This window comes from Delphinapterus leucas, chromosome 11, assembly GCF_059928025.1.
Source record: "Delphinapterus leucas isolate spDelLeu-1000000601 "Yukka" chromosome 11, BTC_Dleu_Yukka2, whole genome shotgun sequence".
In the NCBI taxonomy this organism is placed as follows: domain Eukaryota; kingdom Metazoa; phylum Chordata; class Mammalia; order Artiodactyla; family Monodontidae; genus Delphinapterus; species Delphinapterus leucas.
This window is the reverse complement of record NC_143139.1, coordinates 98,436,800-98,459,960: the sequence shown is the minus strand read 5'-3', so window position 1 is coordinate 98,459,960 and position 23,161 is coordinate 98,436,800. Positions and strand designations below refer to the sequence as shown.

General features: G+C 55.0%; 1 protein-coding gene and 1 pseudogene across 3 annotated transcripts in view; one reads left to right on the top strand and one right to left on the bottom strand.

Annotated features, from left to right (window-relative positions):
• FBLN1 (fibulin 1) overlaps window positions 1-18,936 on the bottom strand; it is a 77,657-nt gene extending 58,721 nt beyond the window's left edge. For 2 of the 3 annotated variants that reach the window (XM_089921452.1, XM_022596916.2), the window contains exons 1-2: window positions 18,706-18,936; window positions 5,358-5,460 (exon numbers count right to left, since the gene is read on the bottom strand). In XM_089921452.1, coding sequence (XP_089777578.1) covers window positions 5,358-5,460; window positions 18,706-18,784 — 182 coding nt within the window. In that variant the 5' untranslated portion in view covers window positions 18,785-18,936. The remainder of the gene's footprint in view (window positions 1-5,357; window positions 5,461-18,705) is intronic. The other variant, XM_022596915.2, reaches the window with a different exon arrangement.
• A 1,325-nt stretch (window positions 18,937-20,261) lies between these two features.
• On the top strand, window positions 20,262-21,126 carry LOC111186330 (actin-related protein 2/3 complex subunit 3 pseudogene; annotated as a pseudogene).
• The last annotated feature ends 2,035 nt before the right edge of the window (window positions 21,127-23,161 follow it).

Sequence of the window (23,161 nt, the reverse complement as noted above, 5' to 3'; positions counted from 1 at the left end):
CAAAGATACTTATTGGCTGAACAGAAAACAAGTGGTGTGGAAAAATGGGAGCCCTCATGCACTGTGGGTGGGAAGGTAAAATGGTGCAGTATGGCAGGTCCTCCAAAAATTTTAAATAGAATGACCACAGGGGGCTTCCCTGGTGGCGCAGTGGTTGAGAGTCCGCCTGCCGATGCAGGGGATGTGGGTTCGTGCCCCGGTCCGGGAAGATCCCACATGCCGCGGAGCAGCTGGGCCCGTGAGCCATGGCCGCTGAGCCTGCGCGTCCGGAGCCTGTGCTCCGCAACGGGAGAGGCCACAGCAGTGAGAGGCCCGCGTACCGCAGAAAAATAAATAAATAGAATGACCATAGGATCCTACTTCTGCGCATAAACCCGAAAGAATCGAAAGCAGTGACTCAAACAGATATCTGCACACCCACATTCCCAGCAGCGTGATTCATAATCGCCAGAAGACGGGAGCAACCCAAGTGTCCATCAAGGAATAGATGAGCTAAATGTGGTCTGTACATATGATGGACTTGGATTCGGCCTTAACAAGGAAGGAAACCTTGACACATGTTACAACATGGATAAACCTTGAGGACAGTAAGCTAAGTGAAATAAGCCAGACACAAAAGGATGACTACTGTGATTCCCCTTATATGAGGGACCCAGCGGAGTCAAATTCATACAGACGGAAGATAGAAGGGGTGGGCTGGGGGAGGGGGGGCAAGCAGGAGGTTTTGTTTCATGGGTACGGGTTTCACTAGGAAGATGAAAAAGTTCTGGAGATGGATGGTGGTGATGGCGATAGAGTGACGTGAATATACTGAACTATACACCTAAACATGGTTACGCTGGTACAATTTGTGTTATGTATATTTTAATGCAATTTTTAAAAAAATGTGGCTGTGGCCCTACTGTGTGCCAGACCTGTACAGAGGCTTCAGGGACGGGGAGAGGGATGGCCTGGTGGGGAACCTCAGCCTCCCACACCAGGGGGCTTCTGGGGGAGCAGTTACTAAGTTCTACCCTGGTGGGGCTGGGCGTCCAGAGAGCTGCTTTCCCCTTGCTGCCGTTCAACTTGGACAAGCATTCACCTGGCTGCCTGGCTCACCTCCTTCAGGTGCTGGCTCAGACGTCTGTTCTCAGCGAGGCGTCCCCAGACAGCTCTATTTAAAATTGTAAATCTGCCCTGATCAGGAGACCCTGCCTCCTGTCCCTGGGTTTTCCGTTCCCATGACACCTTGTGCCTTCTTACAAACGATACTTTCCCATGCCGTCACCTGTATCCTCCGTAGAAGAGATTTTGCCTATTTTGTTCACTGATTAATCTCCATCTGGTCCAGAGTGCCCTCAATACGATTTGTGAAATAAATAAACGAAGGGGTTCAGAGAGTGACTGGTAGGCTGAAAGACATCATCTGAGGATCCGCTTTAGGTTTTGGCTCCGTGTGTATCCAAATTCCTCCGAGAGACTCGCGGGCTTAATTCAACCCAAGGTTTGAGGCAAATTTATATTTGGGTCCTAAGGCATTATGGGCCCTTGGTCCAGGCCAGAATGCATGGCGATGCATGAGTTGAGGAAACGATCGCCCCCGAACGTGCCATGTGTTAGAGGCTCAGGCAGAGGCCGAACATGCCCAGCTGGAGTCCATGTGTGCAGAGAGGGGCTGGCCCCTCTGCGGTCCTTGCCAATCCCCTCGTCTGCCGGTGGCACCAACCCCAGGCCTCTTGGGCCCCACAGAACCCTCAGTGCCTTCCTTCCTCGACTCTACCCTGGAGGCTCGGCCTGGGGCTCGCCCACCCGTGTGATCCCATTCTCCTCGTGCTGACCTTAGAACAGCACTGAGATCAATAAAGATTTGCCGAATGAATGAGAACTTAAAACTGGAGATCCCGGCAGAATTCCACTTCAAAAGAAGAAAAATGATACCAGAACTACTGAGGCTGCTGGTCTCTGTTTCTTGTATCTTTTTTTTTTTTTTTTTTTTTTTTGCGGTACGCGGGCCTCTCACTGCTGTGGCCTCTCCCGCTGCGGAGCACAGGCTCCGGACGCGCAGGCTCAGCGTCCATGACTCACGGGCCCAGCCGCTCCGCGGGATGTGGGATCCTCCCGGGCCAGGGCACGAACCCGTGTCCCCTGCATCGGCAGGCGGACTCCCAACCACTGCGCCACCACGGAAGCCCTGTTTCTTGTATCTTTTACCTATTACTAGTAAGAGGACCCTCTTAAAACAGACTGGATTTCTGACCTGCTCTCTCCCTTCTCTGCCTTCATTAAAAACGATAACCCTGAACTTGTTAGAAAATCCCTGCTATCAGCATCGCTGCGCTGCTTGTCACTCCCCACTGCACACGGCCCCGCTCATCCTAGCACCACGGCTCTGACTTGGGGCTCAGAGTCATCTGTCGTGTGCCGTCCCCATCCACTGGGCGAGGAAAGCATGGAGGGCTGGGGCGGGGCGGGGGGCGGTTCTTGCTCTCCTGAGCATCCCCTACAGTGGCACCCAGTGCTGCCCCTGGAATTAAAACCCAGTTGTGTTCTTAGATGAGCTGCATCTTACTTTGAGCCCAAGACCACAAGCTTGGCCTCTGACCTCTGCAGATGGTATGGGGTTCAGACCCCGACATTAACTGACAAAGAGGAAAGGGTGCAGGGCAGGCTGGAGGGGCAGCAGGCAGCACCTAGGGAAACAGGACCGGGGTGCGGTCAGAGCCCAGCAGCCCAGCAGCTAACTCACTAAGAGGCCTTGGACACAGACGCGGCCCCTGCCCGTGAGTTCAGGGACAAGTCCACCGGCCTCCCTGGGCCTCGGGGAAACAAAAGGCCAATCGCTGGCAGTCAGCGTCCTGGGAGTTGAATAACACGTCTTGAGGACCCTGTCATATGGAAACTCGCACTACCCAGCCAGAGTTCCCTTGGGTCCCACGTGATGAAGTGAGTGGGCCCCACTGGCAACATGTCGGGGGTCAGCGGGAACCTGGACTTGCACCCATATCTGCCCCCAAGAGAGAAGACCTTCCCTCTCGGCCATTCACGTGATATGACTTACATTTCAGGAAATCTCTGAATGCGTGTTTGAAGTTTACAACCCTGCCCAAAATGTAAATCATGGACCGTAATCTTGATGTTCCAACTACCTGGTCTTTTGTTGCAAAAACTCCTATATATCCTGGCTCCCCCCTTGCCTCTTTGGAACAGTTTTCTCAGCATTATCTGAGATACTGTGTCCCAGGCTTGAAGTCCTCAGAAAGTCCACCAATTAAAACATAACTCTCAAAAAAAAAAAAAAAGTAGATCATGACACGAATGCCTGCTGTATAGCCAAAAAGGTAGCTTCTCTAGAGTCTGGAGCCCACTGGGGATTCAAGATATCTCCAAAGCTCAGTCAAGACATTGGTGAGTAGAAGTCAGTAACAAATTCAGTCATGACTAAAATCCAAATTCACAAGTGGGGCCCAGAGGCCACTGAGTCGCTGACCTCAGTTCCTCCTTCTGTCCGTTGAGGGGTCAGCTGGCTGACGCCTCACTCTGTAAGCCTTTGATTTACAAACAGGGCTCCCCGTTTTGGGTTGAATTGTATCCCTGCCTCCCACAATTCTATGTTGAAGTTCTAACCCCAGGACTTCCGAATGTGACTTATTTGGAGATTAAATGGTCATTAAAGAGGTAATTAAGGTTAGGGTGGCCCTAGTGCAATCTGCCTGGCATCCTTATAGGATAAGAGATTAGGACACAGACACACAGAGAGGGGAGACCACGTGAGGACATAGGGAGAAGGTGGCATCCCCAGGCCAGGAGAGACGCCCCAGGAGGAACCAGCCCTGTTGAGACCTTGATCTCAGACTTCTGTCGGCCAGGCTGTGAGACAGTAAATGTCTGTGGTTTAAGCCGTCCGGGCAGAGGTATCTGTGCCGGCGGCTCGAGCAGACACATACAGCCCCACAGCCTGGCCTGGTGGTGCCGGCTGCTTCCCTCGCCTCGGTCATTATCACAACCCCGAAAGGAAGCTATCGCTGTCCTCCTTTTACATTTGGGGAAACTGAGGTTCCAAGTTGGCTCAAGTCACACAGCCTGAAAGCCGGCCCAGGAGGGTCCCCGGGGCCCGGCTGCCTCTCAGAGCCCAGTCTGCAAACAGAACGCTTGGCGCTCACCACCCAGCTTCGCTCCGCAACTGCCAGCCACCCTCTGACGTTTCCAGCTCGAAGCCACGCTCGGGAGCCAAGATCCCCGCTCTCACTCATCAGACGTGCCATAAATCCTAACGGCGTGGTCTCCCAGTCAATTCAAACAATTCGAGTGCCCTGTCTTCCCTTCCTTTGTTTGGTCTATAATGCTTTCGACTTTTCAAGAATTTCCTAAATCGAGATTTACATCCTCCGTCACTGCTGGCAGGCAGCAGCCTCTGCTCGATGCCAACACAAATGCAAAACTCCAGGGTGAGGCAGACAAGCCTCCCCTGCACATTCCTTCCATGGCAGCTCTCCACCTAGCAACCCACAGCTCCAAGCGTCAAAGCAGCTTAGACTCGGATTAGAGGCAGAGAAAATGAACGGATGTCAAGTGATGGAATGCGTTCATACCCTCGCCTCCCCCTCAACCTCTGCTCCCCAGGCAAGCAGATCTGGGTTCAAGTCCTAAGGCCATCACCTACCAGCTGTGCGTACTGGGGAAAGCTCAGTTTCCTCATCTGTAAAATGGGATCAGTAACAGGGTGAAATGAGACGAAGGGCAGCAAACGCCCAGCACAAAGTCGGTGCTTCTTAAAGGCTCGCTATTATTTTTACGGTGATGATCAACATTACATACCTTTATCATTTATTCTAAGCTTACATTCTCCCAAAACTTTGAGGGAGCTTGAGCCAACTGAAGAAGAGAGGAATAAAACTAGTTGATCCAGAGGCTGGCTACTGTATAAAGTAGACAACGGTCTGGCAGAACTTTTGCTCTGGGACTCGCTCGTCTGCGTTTTCGGGGTCTGAAGGTGGCCCATGCTTTTATCTGCAAAGCACTGGCAGTCACACGATCTCATCCGCCGCCCCCAACAACCACCCCCTTGCTGGGTGACTTGGCCACACTGCCCAGGTGCGGCAGCGAGGGCTACAAACCCACATCCCCTTGCTTGCAGCCTGGTGAAATGACGGGATGCCCCGGCAATGCCAGGGTGGCACGGGAAGGGTAAGCGGAGTCCCGTACAAGGCCCGTGGGAGCACAGAGGAGGGACGCGGGGGTCGCCAGCCCCCCACACCTCCCGCAGCCTGGCCCTGGGGGCCCAGCCTCTCCCGGGGGGCCTGGCACCCACTGTCCCTTCCTCCCCTGCTGTTGTCTAGAAGAACACTATTCTGGTAGCACAGCGGCACTGGCAAACATACCTGCATTCCTTCGATTCCGAGGCGTACGGCAGTGAGCAGTCCCTGTGCTGTGTGGCCATTCGATGTCCGTCTGCACAGCAAGCCTCCATGGGGACGTCTGCGCCTGCCGTGCAGGGAAGAGAACGGGGTGACTGACGACAGGTGACTCACCTCGGACCCTGCCCAAGGTCCCCTTAGACGGGCAGCCCCCTCAGGTGGCCGAGAGCGCCCCCTCCCGGCCGCACCATCTGGACACCCCTTCCTTAGGTCTCTTCTACAGCATCAGGACGGGGCCCGACAGGGCCGCGGCACATCCGGTCCCTCAGTCACTCGGCAAACGTGTACTGAAAACTCCGCTGAGTCGCAGGCTGGGAGCACACACTCCACTCCTCCTAGAAAGGCCTGAAACCTTAACTACTACCTTCCAAATCCAATTCTGACGGGGCTGCAGCTCAGCACCGGGATCCCTGCTCCAGCCAGATGCCGGAAACTGGGATGGGGACCTGCCCAGACGGGGTCTCTGCCTTCGCAGTCCAGAAGAAAGAAAGACAGGTGTTACTGACCAAGGCACAGCCGAGCTGCCGTCCAGCCCAGCGGGTGGGTATCCAGGATGCTGCCGACCCCACTCCTATGGGGTCACAGATGGTTTGTATCACTAAAAATGAACAGTGCAAAACTGGGGAGGCCTAGAGGTGTCCCCCAAACTGGGACAACCAAGGAAGGCATCTCTCGACAGTGGGGAGCAACACCAAGGAAGAGGTACAGCATGAACAGAGGACAGAGGAGGGAACCGTGATGCGGGGCCTCGAATGCAACCAGCCGGCTCTGCGGAGAAGCAGAGAGCCAGCGTTTCCGGGACCCACTCTATGTTCTCACTTCATCGTCGGAGCCACCTTTTAGGAGAGCATCAGTCCTCACTGTACAGGTCGGGAAACTGAGGCCGGTGATGGTCTCTGCCCTTGCTTTGTCACAAGGTTGCCTCTTTGCTCACAAAAAGGAAAGATGGAAGGCTCAGGTGGGTCCAGCAGCTGGGGCACCCACGCCCTCCAGCGCCCAGCCCGGCACTCAGCCCCACCCAGGCTGCTGCCCCGCTGGGCCCCTCGGCTCACAGGAAAGAGGGGACCCCACCGTTCCCCAAGGGAGGAGCAAGCGAGTACCGAGGCGCCCCCAGCGTCAGTTCCACCCGCAGCCGGGAGGGGGCTGTTGTTAGTGACGACAGCCTCTGCTCCCAGGCAGAAGGTCACCTCTCGGCAGGACACTTCAAAATTGGGCGCTAAGAAATGACACGGGGGGCTTCCCTGGTGGCGCAGCGGTTGACAGTCCGCCTGCCCATGCAGGGGACACGGGTTCGTGCCCCGGTCCGGGAAGATCCCACATGCCGCGGAGCGGCTGGGCCCGTGAGCCGTGGCCGCTGAGCCTGAGCGTCGGGAGCCTGTGCTCTGCAATGGGAGAGGCCACAACAGTGAGAAGCCCGCGTACCGCAAAAAAATAAAAAAAACAAAACACCACGGTTCCTCACGGCTGGCCTTCCCGTGCCCCACGGGGTAAATCCCGCCGGACTTGGCAGCGTTTCCTGGCACCAAGGGCCTTGGGTGTTCTGTTTGAGCTCATTATTCTTCCAAGGCCCGGCCCTTGGGGTGGCCCCAAAAGAGAGGGTCACCCCAGGGCTCAGCACGAGGCCAATGCGTCCAGAAACACCGGCTGTGACGGCTTGCCCGCAGCCACCTCGAGCACCTCTGCCGACAAACTGCACCTAGAACACGGTGCCCTTGAGCTCTGGGCTCACCTCCAGGGAGACCCCCAATGGGCGTGGTCCGAGGCTGGGCTGGGTATTTCTTCTTTTTCTTTCTTTTTTTTTTTTTTTAAGCAGAGGTCTTCTTAGAAGCCCATATGATTTAAATTTATTTATTTATTTTTGGCTGTGTTGGGTCTTTGTTTCTGCGCGAGGGCTTTCTCTAGTTGTGGCAAGCGGGGGCCACTCTTCATCGCGGTGCGCGGGCCTCTCACTATCACGGCCTCTCTTGTTGCAGAGCACAGGCTCCAGACGCGCAGGCTCAGTAGTTGTGGCTCAAGGGCCTAGTTGCTCCACGGCATGTGGGATCCTCCCAGACCAGGGCTCGAACCGTGTCCCCTGCATTGGCAGGCAGATTCTCAACCACTGTGCCACCAGGGAAGCCCCGGGTATTTCTTGAACCAGGAGGAGGAAGGGCCTTGCCAGATCCCCCAACGATGACAACCTCAGCCCCACCCGTAGCCGGGGGAGCTCGGAGTGGAAGATGCACTGCTGCATCCTCGCTCTCTCGGGTTCCCCCAGGCTGGCAATAAGGGTGACAGTCCACCCCAGAGCAAAGTCTGCCGGTCCACTGCCTACCGGCCACTCGGCCCATCCCAACCTCAGCTGTCCCCCTCCACACTTCCCGACGATGCCATCTGGTGAACGTGGGGGGCACCGTGGGCTGGGGGTCAGATATAATTGGCATCACCGGCTTCCCAGCCCCAAACAGCAAGGTCCCTCATCAGGGAGAGCCTCTCGGTTACCGGGGTGACCTCCAGGGGCCCCACTCATTCATTCGTTCCTTCCTTCATTCTTGCTCCAGTTGATTCTAAGGGAAGCATTCACGGAACGCAGGACCTGACCTATCACAGATAAAACATGGCCTGTGGTTTACCCCCAAGACGACTGTGACCCAGCCACGTGGCCTGGCAGAGGCCAATGTCCCCTGTGCTGTAGCCCTTCACCCCAATCCCAGCAGGGCCCGCCTAGCTCTCCCGCCCACAGTCTCACCCCTTGTGGCTCTCTCAGCCCCTCTGGCCCCGGCCCAACCCCCATCCAGTCTCTCCCCCACCCCCGCAGCCCGCCTGCCCACCAGCCCGGCCTGGAGCAAACTCACAATTGACAACATCTGTCTGCCTCGCCCTCCCTCCCACCCATGCAGAGCTAGGCCTCCCTCTCGGGCTCAGCCCTCAGCCCACAGCCAGCCCTCAGCAGCTACAGGGGTGAGTAGGAATGCCAGCTTCGGAGCCGAACAGGCATGGGCCCCAATCCCAGTTCCAGCGCCTTCTTGCTGTGTGACCCTAGGCAGGACACTTCACCTCTCTAAGCCACAGCTTCCTGGACGGCAAAACGGGGCTCACAGTACCTTCTGAAGGTGGCTGAGGAGATGGATAAAGCTTATAAAGTTCCGAGCACACAGGGAGTCCCAGTAAACAGTGGCTGGATTACACGTGGAAGGAACAAAGGGAATTTGCTTGCCGTTGTCCGTGAAGAATGCGGGAACCAAGGCCCCGTCTCGGGGTGCAGAATGGCCCAGGGATGAGTGGCGGCCCCTCGGCCTCACTCAACTCTGAGAAAGGCAAGCACAGGTGAAGCTCAGACTCCTGGAGCTGGCTCAGTGGCACGAGAACTTTGTGCCCAAGCTGTAGAAACGTTTGGAAATGATTCCCACTGGGGAGCCTGGAGCACTCTGAACCTTATTCTCAGAAGGACAATGAAATGTGACATCTTTCCCTCAATCCAGAAACGTGGAACATCCCCGGAATGCCCCAAGCAGCCATAAGGCTGGAACTCCCAGTGGCCGGGGTCAGCACACCCTCCTTGGGCAGGATGCGCCCCCTCTCCAGCCAGGGGGAAGCTCCTGCACTCCCAATCCGAGGGGCCACGGGGCACCCACGGCCAGGCTGGATGGTGACGCAGCAGAGAGGTCAGAGCAGACAGGACAACGCTGTCCTCATCGTAACAGCCGGACACATGAGGATCCCCGCAGAGACAGCCCGTCCATTCACCACCTCTCACCCCCTTAAATTCCTTTTTTATGCCACTGTGCCAGGCACAAGGCGTCACACTGTTGTATAGAAGTAGCATCGTCTCCAACCCACTCCCCCGCCCCCCCGGGCATCTACGTTACTTCCGTATTTCACTATGGGAACAAACAGCTCTGGGTTGAGCATCTTCATCTGTCAACCTTGTCTTCAGATTCTAACGATCCCAACTTGGCTCTTCTATTGAAACCACGTTGAGTATGACGGTCTGGTTCTACGGGCCATTATTTATCTTTCCTTATGTCCTGTAGAACAACGGTTATATATGCAGCCTCGGGTTAAAATTACTTTGGGGAACTAACTTCCCCATGATTGTTGTTTTTGGAAGCTGAATGCCCAACATTGAAAGGAATCCTTCTTTTAATTTTTTTATTGTTGATGACATTATACTGAGTGAAACCAGTCACAAAAGGGCTGTATGATGCCACTTACACGAGGTCCTGAGAACAGTCAGATCCATGGAGACAGAAAGTAGAATGGTGGGTGCCAGGGGCTGGGGGAGGGGGAGGGGGAGTTAGTGTTTAATGCGGACGGAGTTTCCATTGGGGGAGATGAAAAGTTCTGGAGACGGATGGTGGTGACGGTTGCACGGCAATGTGAATGTGCTTAATGCCACTGAGCTGCACACTTAAAAAAGAGCTGAAATGGTCAACTGTATGTTATGCATAGTTTTAAATTTTTTAATTGAAGTGGAGTTGATTTACAATGTTGTGTTAATTTCTGCTGTACAGCAACGTGATTCAGTTATACATATACATAGAGTCTTTTTTTAATATTCTTTTCCATTATGGTTTATCATAAGATATTGAATATAGTTCTCTGTGCTGTACAGGAGGACCCTGCTGTGTATCCATTCTATATATAATAGCTCACACAGTTATGCGTGTTTTTAAAATGCATTTTAAAAACTGAGCTTTTGTGTACCATTTTGTAGCACCCTTCATTAGGAAAGGAATTGTACGTTCTGCCGATTAAGTCACTTGCCATTTTCAATCGATGTTGTCTTTATGCACTAATCTGAATACCGGCAAAGAGGATTAATTTGGGAAACTGTATTTTACAACATCTTTGTATAGCAGTTTGGTAGAGAATGCAATGTTTTCCAAGGCAAGCTATGAGACCTCAAATGGGAAGGGTGAAAATATTAATTAAAAAGTAAATTGTGGGACTTTCCTGGTGGCGCAGTGGTTAAGAATCCGCCTGGGCTTCCCTGATGGCACCGTGGTTAAGAATCTGCCTGCCAGTGCAGGCGACACGGGTTTGAGCCCTGGCCCAGGAAGATCCCACGTGCCGCGGAACAACTAGGCCCGTGCACCACAACTACTGAGCCTGAGCTCTAGAGCCCACAAGCCACAACTACTGAGCCTGCGTGCCACAATTACTGAAGCTTGCGCGCCTAGAGCCCGTGCTCCACAACAAGAGAAGCCACGACAATGAGAAGCCCACGCGACGCAACGAAGAGTGGCCCCCGCTCACCGCAACTAGAGAAAGCCCGCGCACAGCAAAGAAGACCCAACGCAACCAATAAATAAATATATATATATTTAAAAAAAGTAAATTGTAACTTTGCAACCAAAATAAAGATGATTTAAAAGTTTAAAAACAAAACAAAAATCCCCAGGGATCGTCTCTCCCCCATGCATCTGGGGCAGTGGCCAGCAGAGGGTGAGACAGGTGGAGGAGAGGCAGAAAGACCTGAAGTTCAGACTTGCCCTGGCTTTGACCTCCTGCATCACTGCGGACACCGTGGCTTGTTCATTGGACCTGGGAGGTCAGGTTGCCTCTCAGTTCTGCCCCATCACCAAACCGGGGGTGACCTGAAGCCCAAAGAGGCGCCTCTCTCCTGTCCCCACTTGTGGACATGTCCGTCGACGCCCACCCTCAGCCTGTGCATCCTGTCACACCCCAATGCGGCACCTCCTCAGCGCCGGTCCGCCACTCCCAGACTAGTGGGGGGAGCGGCTGGGTCAAGTGATCGTCACCTGGGAGTGTGGCAAGTCCTTTGGCAGATGGGGCCACGGAGCAGAGGAGGCCGCTCACTGCCCGAGCCCAGGGGAGATGGAAGGGAAGGCTTTCTGGAGGTGATGGGGAGGCCCCTCCTCCAGCATCACTTCCCCCAACCACTCAGAGCAGGAACTCTGTGACATCAGTGGAAGGGGAAAGAGGGATGGGGGTTCCAGGCTGTGGCCCCAATCTCTGACACAGGGCACATGGCTGGGCTGGGCACGGGGAGCAAGAAGACGACCAAGGTGTCACCCCACCTGATGCCACACCTCACTGGTACCAAGGGTTTCACAGCAGCTGACAGCATCAGACCAACCAGGCTCACCAGCAGATCCCCTGGCAGCACCTCCCAAAGGGCGTAAAATTGAGGAAACCTCAGGCACAGACCCTGCCATGTCTGAGTGGCCCTCCTAAATCATGTCACGAAAGCAACCTGGAGCGACAAGGCCATCACTGTTTCCTCTGTCCCCAACCCCGGGGAGCGCTGTCACCTACCCACACCCACCACGCGCTTACTGTTCACTCAACACCCGTCCTTAAGAGCCCGCAGGTGCTCTTAAGAGAGAAGTGGGGCTTCGGGCGAGTCTGGAATCTTCTCCCTCAGATCCTTTCCCTCTCCGAGAAGGAACTTCAGCAGGGCACAGTTTTCATCTCTGGTCCCTGTTAATCTGACTAGATGAGATCCACAGAGACAAAATTCCTTGTCCTTCCAAAACCTGGGGCATGGAAAATGGGGATAACGACACGCGTGGCGCGATGGGTTTCAGGGAGCCGTCTTACGTCGAAACGAGTGGCGCACGTAGGTAACAAAACTTCCAGTACATTTCACTCCAGCAGGCAACACAATCCAAAAGGAAAAATAGGTTCAAGAAAAATACTGGCTCAAAAAAAAAGAAAGAAAGAAAGAAAAATACTAGCTCAGCCCATTAGCATAAAAACACTGATAGCTAGCATCTAAAAACCCATCCTGGCCGTGTCCCAGCTACCACCCATGGCTCTGGGGACCCCTGAGGGGGTGGCTCTGGGGACCCCTGAGGGGGTGGCTCTGGGGACCCCCCTGAGGGGATGCCACTTAGCCGCTCTTCTTCCTCAAGCTGCCTGGGAGGGCTCAGTGCCGTGGCCCCTTGTCCTCTCCTCCCACTGCCCCCACCTCCCTGGGTGGCCTCATCCAGCCTCCCCTATCGGCCGAGACTCCCACACTTCTGTCTGCAGCCTGGTCTCGCCCATGAGCCCAGGCTCCACCCGGACGTCTAATAGGAAACTTAAGGTTTCCACACAGGACTCTGATCCCCTCCCCTGTCCAGCTTCTCCGCCTCAGTCATTAGCAGTCACCACGCATCCAGAGGCTGGAGCCAAAATAACTGGGCCAGCATGAATTATTCCATCTCCCTCCCCCTCCACGTCCAAGCCCTCAGTGAGTCCCGTCCACTCTACCTCCCAAACGCCCTAGATCTGTCCACTTCCCTCTGGCCCGCAGATCCCGCCCCCCCGCCCCCCCGCCCAGGGATCTTTGGCCCTGGACCCTGCAGGAGCCTCCCCCCAGCTTATTCCACCTCCATTCTGGTCTCCCTATAATGCATTCACCAGGCAGCACAGAGGGACTTCTAGAAGTGTGAGTCAAGGAATGTCACCCCCCTGCTGAGGATCCTCCAGCGCCTTCCCCAAGCATCTAGGATAAAATCCAGTCCACACCCTGACTTCTAAGGCCCTGCACGACTGCCTTGCCCCTCCCGCCTTGGCCACCCTCTCGGGCACCCCCCCCTTCCCCTCCCTTCACACCAGCTCTCCGGTCCCTCTGGTACACCTGGTCCCACCTGGGGGCCTTTGTGCCGGCTGTCCCCTTCGCCCAGACGCTCTTCCCCAGGTCTTTTCAGAGTCGGCTTCTCGCCACTCACATCTGAGCTCAGGTAACACTTGCTCTCACTCGCTCCCTCCCTCCCCTGACACCCACTTGAGAGCCACCCGTGTCCCACTGTCACAGTGTGTTACAGTCACTATGGCACGGGTGCCCCCGATACTTTTTGTTAGTGCATCTGTTTCTGTGTTTACTCTTAGTGTGTGTAGTGGGTTCAACGGGGGCCCCCAGAAAGATATGTCCATGTCCTGACCCCTGGAACCTGTGCATGTGACCTTATTTGGAATAAGAATCCTTGTAGATGGAATGAAGTATCTCAAGATGAGATCATCCTGGATTATCCAGGTGAGCCCGAAGTCCCATGAAAGTGTCCTTAGAGATGCACAGAGGAGATGCAGGAGGAAACCACGTGAAGATGGAGGCAGAGACTGGAGGGATGCAGCCTCAAGCCAAGGAGTTCTGGGCGCCCCAGAGCCATGGAGGAAGGGAAGCCCTCAGACACCTCGAACCCTTCACTGGGGGAAAAGAGGCTCTGGGCCTCTGGCCTCAGGAAGGAAAAACCGGGCACCCTTGCCCATTGGATCCCCCAGGAAGCCGGGGACAGAGCTGGGCGGGAACCTGGTTTCCAGACTCCTGGCCCCGGCCGTGTCGGCCCAGCGCTCTGACAAGTTTCCTTGGCAAGGCCGGCGGCGGTGTCCCCATGGATTAAGCAGAAACAGGACTTAAACAACTTCCAGGGCTGCTCTCTTCAGAGGCCAGGCCTGCCCTGCTGTGTCTAGGACCCAAGACCAGCCAAGAGTACTCTCCTTTACAGAGATGCCAGCAAAGGGGCGCCTGAGGACGGTTCTGGACCGCTCCCAGCATCCCGAGGCCACAGCCAGCCAAGCCCTGCAGCAGGGTGAGCACTACAGGCTCTGGTTCTTTGGGGGGCTCCTAGGCGCCACCCCAGATGGCAGGGAGGAGGCCCTGACTCAGGCCACACCTGAGGGAGAGGTGCGACCAAGCCAGACCCTGGGCTGGATGGCCCAGCCAGCACAGGACAGGCTCATCCACAGATCTGAGCCAAGACGGGTGCTGTCGTCTGGGGGGCCACCTCCTGTCAAGCCAGCTGCGAGCCCCTCAAGGGCCCAGGCTGTGGGTCCCACTTCTGTGGTCTCCCCCCCCCCGTCCATTACCCCTCATGGAAAATGCCTGTTCTTTCGAAGGAGCCCCTCGTACACACAGCACTCGTTCCTGGCACTGAAGTGCCTGTCCAGCCGAGGGGTTAGGAGCACGAGGTCCGGAGTCCTCTATTTGCTACCACATCATCCTGAGCAAGGGCTGGTTGCCAGGACTGGATTCTTTTTTTTTTTTTTTGCGGTAGGCGGGCCTCTCACTGTTGTGGCCTCTCCCGCTGCGGAGCACAGGCTCCGGACGCGCAGGCTCAGCGGCCATGGCTCACGGGCCCAGCCGCTCCGCGGCATGTGGGATCTTCCCGGACCGGGGCACGAACCCGTGTCCCCTGCATCGGCGGGCGGATCTCAACCACTGCGCCACCAGGGAAGCCCCAGGACTGGATTTTAAACGCCCAAGATCACAGTGTTTTTACGCTAATGGGCTGAGCCAGTATTTTTCTTGAACCTATTCTTCCTTTTGGAGCCTGTCGTCCGCTAGAGTATACGCTCTGGGTCTTAGTTTACACGCCTGTAAAGTGGAAGTAACCGTAGTACCTACTTCATGGAGCTGTGGAGAAGGACTAAGTTAGTGAGTAAGTGTAAAAGACTTCCAATTATCATAATTTCCTAGGGCAGAGAGTTTTCATTCTGTTTTTAAGGAAACAGAGCAGACAGCGTGTGGGAGTCCGTCAAGCTCTCTCCAATCACTTTCAGGGCTGGGACCAGTCTCCTAACCCTGGTCAAGTGCTGACCCCCAGCAATGGGTGGGTCGGTGTAGGACCCTCCTGTCCCAGCCTCTTGTTATGACCAGCCTGGGGCTTAAAAGCAGTGACCAGTGGAAAGAGTGCTGGCCGCAAAGCACAGCCTCTGGTCCAGCCATGCCTGCTATGAGCTGGATGACTTGGGACAGATGACTTGGCCTCAGCGCCACACCCTCTCAACAATGAGCTCCCCTCCAGGCTGAAGGGTCTCTGACCCCAGGAAAGTTGACAGAATGGGTGCGCTGCCCCCCCTCCCCCCCGCCCGTTTCGTTATCTGGCCACATTTGAGACCATTACAGGGAAACTGGAACCATATGAAGCCTGCAAAAGCATTACTAATGAAATTGTTATAATTTGATGTTTTGCAAAAGAAAAACCTCTTATTATGTAAAACATACCGGCAAAATACTCCCTATTAGAACAGTTTTCCTGCAAAGCTGCTCCACCCACTGTGCCCACTGCTCAGAGCTCCACCTTCAGAGGAAAGGGCGGGGGGGGGGGGGGTGGGGTGTGTGTGTGCAGGCCGTTGGGGAAGGGGCTGCTGGGGAAGGGGCTGCTGGAAAGGTGCTAGGCACGGTGGTCTTCCCCAAGCATGAGGAGGGGGCAGAACTCCTAGAAGTCCCACGTTCTCTCTCACCTTCCGGACCTTTGTCCATGCTCTTCTCTCTGCCTGGGACACCCTCCCCACCCTCCTCCCAGCCCTCTTTCTGTTCCTTTACATTCCCAGTTTGCATGCTGCTTCCTCCGGGAAGTCTTCCCTGACTCACTCCCAGTTGGAGTTGGTTTGTAATTGTTCGCTTTTCTGGATCTCCCGGGAGATGTGCCCCATGGGCAGAAGGGCCAGGTCTCTCTTCCTCCTTGTCATATCCCCAAGACCTAGAACAGTGTCTGGCACGGAGCTGGCCCTCAGCAGATATTTCGCGTACAGATGACTGAACGCCTACGGAGGCCAGCTGAGGCCACTTTGCATGACCTTTACCAACACGGCTTTTGCATTCGACAGCTGCCGCAGGTTGTTGGGCCTCCTTCCCAGCTCCTGGCTGGGGAAATGCAGTTTTAGTAGTGCAATCTTGGGGAAAAGGATACTGTCCTATCCTACTCTAGGAAGGAGACATCACAAATAACAGATAATAATAATACAGCTACCATCACAGGCGTCATCCTATGTTCTCTCCCTCAATCCTCCAGCCAAACTAAAAAGTTGGTCTCTGTTATCTCCATCTTACAAATGAGAAAACCACCAGATAAGTCCATGGTTCTTTTCTGAGGGATGACAGACAAAGATGTTTGCAGTCCCACAAACGCTCCTGGCAGCCTGCTGGGTCCCAACGGTGAGTCACGCTCCCCCGCCACCATCAGAGGCGGCAAATGAGCCAAGTTGGGAGTGGCCTTGGGCAGTGCCAGGAGGGGTCGTGACCCAGAGCTGTGGCTCCGCAGGAGACGCCCTGGCCCTGCACCCTCAGGGCACACTGTCTCACGCTCCAGCAGCCCCATCAGCATGTCCCGCCACTGCCACCCAACTGAGAAACTTCTAGGAGCGGCGGCGGTGCCGCCACGTGTTTCCAAGCCAAGTCCTCTCTCCCCTTTGTCCTCCTCCCAGCGATGTTCTCTGTAATCAGTCAGGAAGGCTGCCCGGCTGGAGCCAGAGGCCAAGAAGCCTTGGAGAAAACACAACCGTCTTTCCCAACACCATTCTTCTCTCTACTCCCGCCCGCCCTGGCTCTCAGGAAAACCCAACTGGACAGATGGATACAGGACAGACCCGTGGTTCCAACTCTGCCCCCTGGCACGAAAGTCCAGCCCCCTTCTGCGTTTCCGTGGCCAGGTCACCAAATGGGTTTCAGCAGATTAGCTAAAGGGCTCACCATCGAGGCCTTTTCCATGATCACTTTTAAACTGCATGTTTCCTCTTGGACCCCGCAGCTCTACGGAGGGTGGGGACAGTGTCACCCTCGGCCTTACAAGGCTTCAGGGAACCTTACAGCTTCTGAGTTTGCAGGCACAGAAAGGAACCAGGCAATTTTCTAACCCTCTCTCCCCAAACCACACTAAACTTGTTGAAACTCCAAAGAGGGACCTCCCAAAAGAGACAAAGGACCACAGCATTCTCATCAGTGTGCAATTAAGGTTTCCTTTATACACTTCAAGTTAGGACCTTCTCTGTGAAGAAGATGGTTGTAAACCGTCAGTCAGGCTTCAGCCTAGCAAGTCTCGGTGCTCCTTCAAAGCTGGACACTGCCAGGCTGCAGGGGACCCTTCTCAAACAGCAGGCAGAAAAGAACAGCGATGGAGTATCTGGGGACTCGGGCTCAGGAAAGTTCAACTAAGCTTTCTCTCTGCGCCTCAGTTTCCTTGGGTGTAAAATACAGGAGGTTCCGGGGCCCCTTCCATTTCCAACAGGAGTCTTGTGTGGCCCCCAGTCTAAGGCCCCTCTGGGCTTTCACTCCAGCCAGGGGTCACCAGAATTCCCTTCTTTCCCTGCCTGCCTGACCAGCTCCTGCCCAAACGCCATCTCCTCCAGGAAGCCTCCCGTAAGCCCCAGGGCCTGGGATGGCTCTTGCTGCCAATGCTGAGCCCTGCACCTCCCCCCACCCCATGAGATGTCCCCCACCAGACATGCCCAGGATGGAGCCGATGCCTGGAACAGCCAGAGCTCCGTGAAGGTCTGCGGCAGGGAGCCACTGAGCCAAGAAACCTCTGCACAGCTCTTCCCCCCGCCCCCCAGCAGCCTCTCCGGGAATCCCTGAATCCTGGCAAAGCATTAGCTGAGACCAGTGACCTTTGACCAGTGACCTTTGACGGAGGAGGAGGGTGGTCCCCAGAGAGTTTAAAAGAAACTCAACTGAGCCAGAGATAAAGAATGTGGGATGCCAAGGGTGGTCGGGGCTCTTATCTGGGCCTGGCCCCAGGAAGGCTGGCCTGGCTAATGACTGATGAGCCACGGGTCAGCAGAGAGGTCAGAGGTCATGGCTGGGAGCTCTGGGCCACGGGTCTGCTGGTGGAGACCCCCTGGCAGCCCTCTGCCACCAGGTGGCTGGGTTTGGAGGTGTCCTGTCCCCAGCCACAGCTGAGTCTGGAGCCTGGCAGAACCCCGTGTCTTGGGGTCCTCGGTGTCTCAGGTGGGCAGGCAGGGGTCTCCGCACACACAGCCATGGCCCTGAACACCTTCAGCCCACTCCCTTCCTCTCTGCTTTCTTCACGTCCACCTCCTACCCCATGACTGCTTTTGTCTCTTGGGCAAATTACTGTCCCCATTGCCCAGCAAGCTGGGTACCACAGCGCCTGTGCAGGGGTGGAGGTGGGGGCAGTGTGAACAGGTACGCCAAGGGCGCTCCAGGTGCAAGGAGCAGGCACTGGGTGGTGCAAGGTAGGGGGGTCCTTGGCAACCACCAGCCAGCCTTCCTCTCCCCCAGCCCGCACCCTGGCCCCAGGGGGTGGGTGGGCGCTAGGGTGGATGCGAGAGGGCCGGCAGGAGGATGTGTCTGCAGGGATCCGTCTTTAAAACAAATCCCCACGTCAGCGAGGTGATTAGGACCGAAGCCAGGAGACGGGTCGGGGTGGGGGCGGGAAGCGTCGCCGGGGCCTAGCGGCAGCGCAGCACAGACACCCTGAAGACCGCGGAGGGGCGCGGCGCCGGTCGACGCTCCCGGGCGCCGGCAGCGCCAAAAGTCGCACGGGGCGTGGGTCCGGGCGGTCGGGGCGTCGGGGAGTCACTAACGCGGGGGCCGTGGGCTCGGGGAGCTCCCTCCCCGCCCGGCGCGCCCCCGCGCCCCTACCTTGGGCCGCCAGCAGCGAGAGGCCGCCGAGCAGCAGCAGCGGCAGCGGGACCCGGCGCGACGGGACGGCGCGCTCCATGGGCGGCGGGCGGCGGGCGGACAAAGGCGCGGGTCGCGGGGCGCGGCTCTCGGCTCCGGGCGCGGCACGCGGGCAGCGCGGGCTCCAAGCTCCAGCAGCGCCTCCACAGCCAACGCAGGGCCCCGGCCGCGCGGTTCAATTATCCCGCCCCGGAGGAGGGCGCGGCGGAGGCGGGGCCGCGGGGCGCCCGCTCCCCTCCCCCCTCGACCGCTCCCCGCCCGGGACCTCCTGGGCCCTCCCTCCGGGCACCCCAGGCCCGAGGGGCGCGCAGGCCCACGGCCGGGCTGGGAGCAGGGACCCCAGACTTCTCCCTGGTGGGGGCCGAGGAATTGGGGCGCAGTCGGGCGGGAGGCACCCCCCCTCACCCCTCACCCCCCCTGCGCCAGTGAAACCCGATCCCCTCCCCACCCATCGGCCGGAGGGGCGGGCTGGGTAGCAAAGGTTAGCTCCGCCCGACTCCGCCAAAAAGGAAGTCAGGCGGCGAGGGGTCCCCAGGGTCGGAGGCGCCTTCTGAGGGTGGTGACCATTCGGGGGGCTCCCTGTGGGGCCCGACCCCCAAGTAATGCCCCGAACCCGCGGTCTGCGGGTTTCGCGCCTTCGCCATCCCTGCGCGCGGGTCGCTCGGGGCTCTGTAGGTCGGTGGCTAACTCCAGGTGTGTCCCGGGCTTCGACCTGGCTCTGCCCTCAGGGGACCGCCAGTGGGGCGGGCAGCGGACAGACTCCACCAACATCCCAGCATCCGTGGAGGGTGATGAACCCGGGACACCCAGCCGCGGGGAGAAAGAGATTCTTTTTGCCGGAGAGGAAGCAGCCTTTGCGCTGGGCCTGTGTAGGAATTCATGGCTGCAACCAGTCGGTGGTTACTGAGGATGAATTAGTCCGTTGGGACCATAAATAGATTTATTTAAAAGAAGAAGAAAAACAAAAACAAAACGTGTACGGGTGAAGATGAGGGGCAACGGGATGAGACCCACAGGAACACCATTAGCCAAGTGTAGGGGTCCCCTGACCCAGCAGTCCCACTCTGGGTTTACACCCAGCAGAAAGGCATATACGTGTTGTGAAGTGTGCACCAAGAGACAGAAAATCCTGTACCAGAGTGTTCACTGTAGCGTAGTTCATAATGGCTTCCAACAAGGAAGGCCCCAACCTCACCAGCAGCATAATGAAAGCACTGGGCAGTCAGGTTGGAGCACTACACAGCCCTGAAAAGTGAGAGCTCTACAACCCAGGCAGCTACAGGGAGGCTCTCAGACACGTCAGGAGAGTGATGACCCTGGTGATGGGTTAGGGACTGGAGGGGGCATGAGGCAGCTTTCTCCGGGGCCAGTTAGGATGTTTTTTAAAATCTGTGTATTGGTTTCAAGGTTGGGTTCAGTGTGTGAAATTTTATGAAGCTGCTCACCTACATGAGCCCTTTTCTGAATGAATGATAGATTTAAAAATCAAAAACAACCCCACCCGGGCTGCCAGAGCGGAAGCGCCGCGCTCTAACCCGACCCTCCTCACCGGGGTTGAAACCTGGGCGCCTCCAGGATGCCGGCTTACCACTCTCCCCTCATGGACCCTGACACGAAACTCATTGGAAACATGGCACTGTTGCCTATCAGAAGTCAGTTCAAAGGACCCGCCCCTAGAGAGACAAAAGATAGATATTGTGGCTGAAACTATCTATTACTTCAAGGCCAATGTCTTCTTCAAAAACTATGAAATTAAGAATGAAGCTGATAGGACCTTGATATATATAACTCTCTACATTTCTGAGTGTCTAAAGAAACTCCAAAAGTGCAATTCTAAAAGCCAAGGCGAGAAAGAAATGTATACACTGGGAATCACTAATTTTCCCATTCCCGGAGAGCCTGGTTTTCCACTTAATGCAATTTACGCCAAACCTGCGAACAAACAGGAAGATGAAGTGATGAGGACCTACTTACAACAGCTGAGGCAAGAGACTGGGCTGAGACTTTGGGAGAAAGTTTTAACCCTCAGAATGATAAACCCAGCAAGTGGTGGACTTGCTTTGTGAAGAGACAATTCATGAACAAGAGTCTTTCAGGACCTGGACAGTAAAGGGAGCCTTGGGCAGACACTGTCTCCACAGCTGTGGGCAGCATTTACAGCAAGATGTACACAGTTCTTTGCCTTTATTTCGTAAAGTTTTATACAGAGGAGAGAAGAGAGTGTGTCTTTACTTGAAGAGCTCTTTATCAAGAATTTGGGGCTGTGGGGTGGGGAAGAATGAGTTGTTGATGGGTGATTTGAAATTTCTGCAGTATTAAGCTGGTGCTTAATGAGTAATAATAAAGAAATTTTCTAACAACAAAAAAAATCAAAAACAGAAAGACAGGGCTTCCCTGGTAGTGCAGTGGTTAAGAATCCACCTGCCAGTGCAGGGGACACGGGTTCGAGCCCTGGTCCGGGAAGATCCCACATGCCGCGGAGCAACTAAGCCCGTGCACCACAGCTACTGAGCCCGCGAGCCACAACTACTGAGACTGCGCTCTAGAGCCCGTGAGCCACAACTACTGAGCCCGTGTGCCTAGAGCCTGTGAGCCACAACTACTGAGCCTGCGAGCCACCACTACTGGAGCCTGCGTGCCTAGAGCCTGTGCTCCGCAACAAGACAAGCCACCGCGATGAGAAGCCCGCGCACCGCAGCAAAGAGCAGCCCCTGCTCCACAACCAGAGAAAGCCTGCGCGCAGTGGCCAAGACCCAACACAGCCAAAAAAAAACCCCAACAACAACAGAAGGACACAACACTCATCTCCCCACAGGTTACCTCCTAAGTTTGAGGTTTGCAAAGAGCCCAGAAAAGCTCGTGAAAGGGGCTCGCTTGCTAATGGCCTCCCGGGTTAAGGAGGCTTCCCAGAAACGGGACATGGGACCGGCCCTTGAAAGACGAGCAGTAGAGGGAGAAGGGTTTCCTGGGCAGAGGGAGTAGCATCTGCAAAGTGTGGAGGCATCAGAGACCCTGAGCAGCTCAGGAAGATTATCCGGTCCATTTTGACTGGACGATGTGGGTCCCTGAAGCCCACAGATGTGCTATGGTAAAGTCCTGAAGGCAGTTGGATAAAGGGTGAGTGGGGAGCTCTGAGCTGGAGGCAGATTGGAGACTCACTAGTACTTTAATATTAATTTGATGTTCTTAAGCCACGGGAGAATCAGGGTGCCGTGGAAGGAGGTTAGAGAACCAGGGAAAGGGTAGTGTGTAGTAGATTATATGCTCTTATGTTATTTCATTAATACCGCAGCCCCAGGAGGCTTTGGACCCCTCTTCTGCCGATGAGGGAACCAAGGCTCAGAAAGGTGAGGTCATTGGTCAAATTCTCATGACCAGTGATTGGCAGCTCTGGGATCTGAATCCAGGCCATCTGACTCCCAATCCCGGGCTCATCTGTATCCAGGGTTCTGTTCTTCACCGAACACTATAGCATAAACATTCCCCCTCTTATTAGAAATCTACTTTATACATCCAGTGAGTGAATAGTATAAAAGTTGTACACACGTTTAATTAACCACTCTCCTATTATTGGACATTTAGATCATTTCAACGTTGGGGGTTATAAATCATGCTGCAGTGAAACCTGTGTGCCCTGGGCTCAGCTCCCCGCATGGATGCACTAGAAGAACAGATGCTACACCCAGGAATGGACTAATTCACATGCCCAGAGAGAGACAGGAGCTGAGCCGCGGGTGTCTCCATCTCCTCTCCAGCACGAGTATCTTTGTTTAATCTGGGCTATTTCCACAGTCAAAAGGATGGGTGTCTCGATGTTTCAATATATGTCTTTAATCATCACAGAGGTTGAACATTTTTCATATCTGTATTTCTCTTTCATAACTTTTATTCATTTATTTTTATAATAGCAGAATTGTTTATTCCAGTGAAAAGCTAGAAAAATGCAGTGTCCGACAATAGCTTATTTATGGTATGTACAATTGAATTCACCAATGTCAATAGTCAGTGATTCAACAGAATATTGTACCATGGTCGAAAGGGCTAAATACAATGCTTGAGTAGAAATGTGATCTTTGCGAACTAATATTATGTAAAAAGAAAAAGGAAAACAAGATTGAGTGTGAATGTTTAGATTCACACTGCAGTTATGACTCTGTAAAAGCTATAGTCATGCAGCTAAAGATCAAAAGGGAGCTAAATGAAAGTGGATGTTGTGTTTGACTAGTGAAAATGTTGTTATTTTAATTTTTATTTTTTAGGATACAGTTGAGACAGGGAGGAAACCTGGAGTGATATAACTCCTGCACATAAACTTGACTCTGAGTTTCTTGGTGACCAAAGCAAAAATCAAATTATGATCACTTATGCAGTCCCTGTTTTCTGACCAAAGGAAATGTATCATTTTATCTGGAGAGAC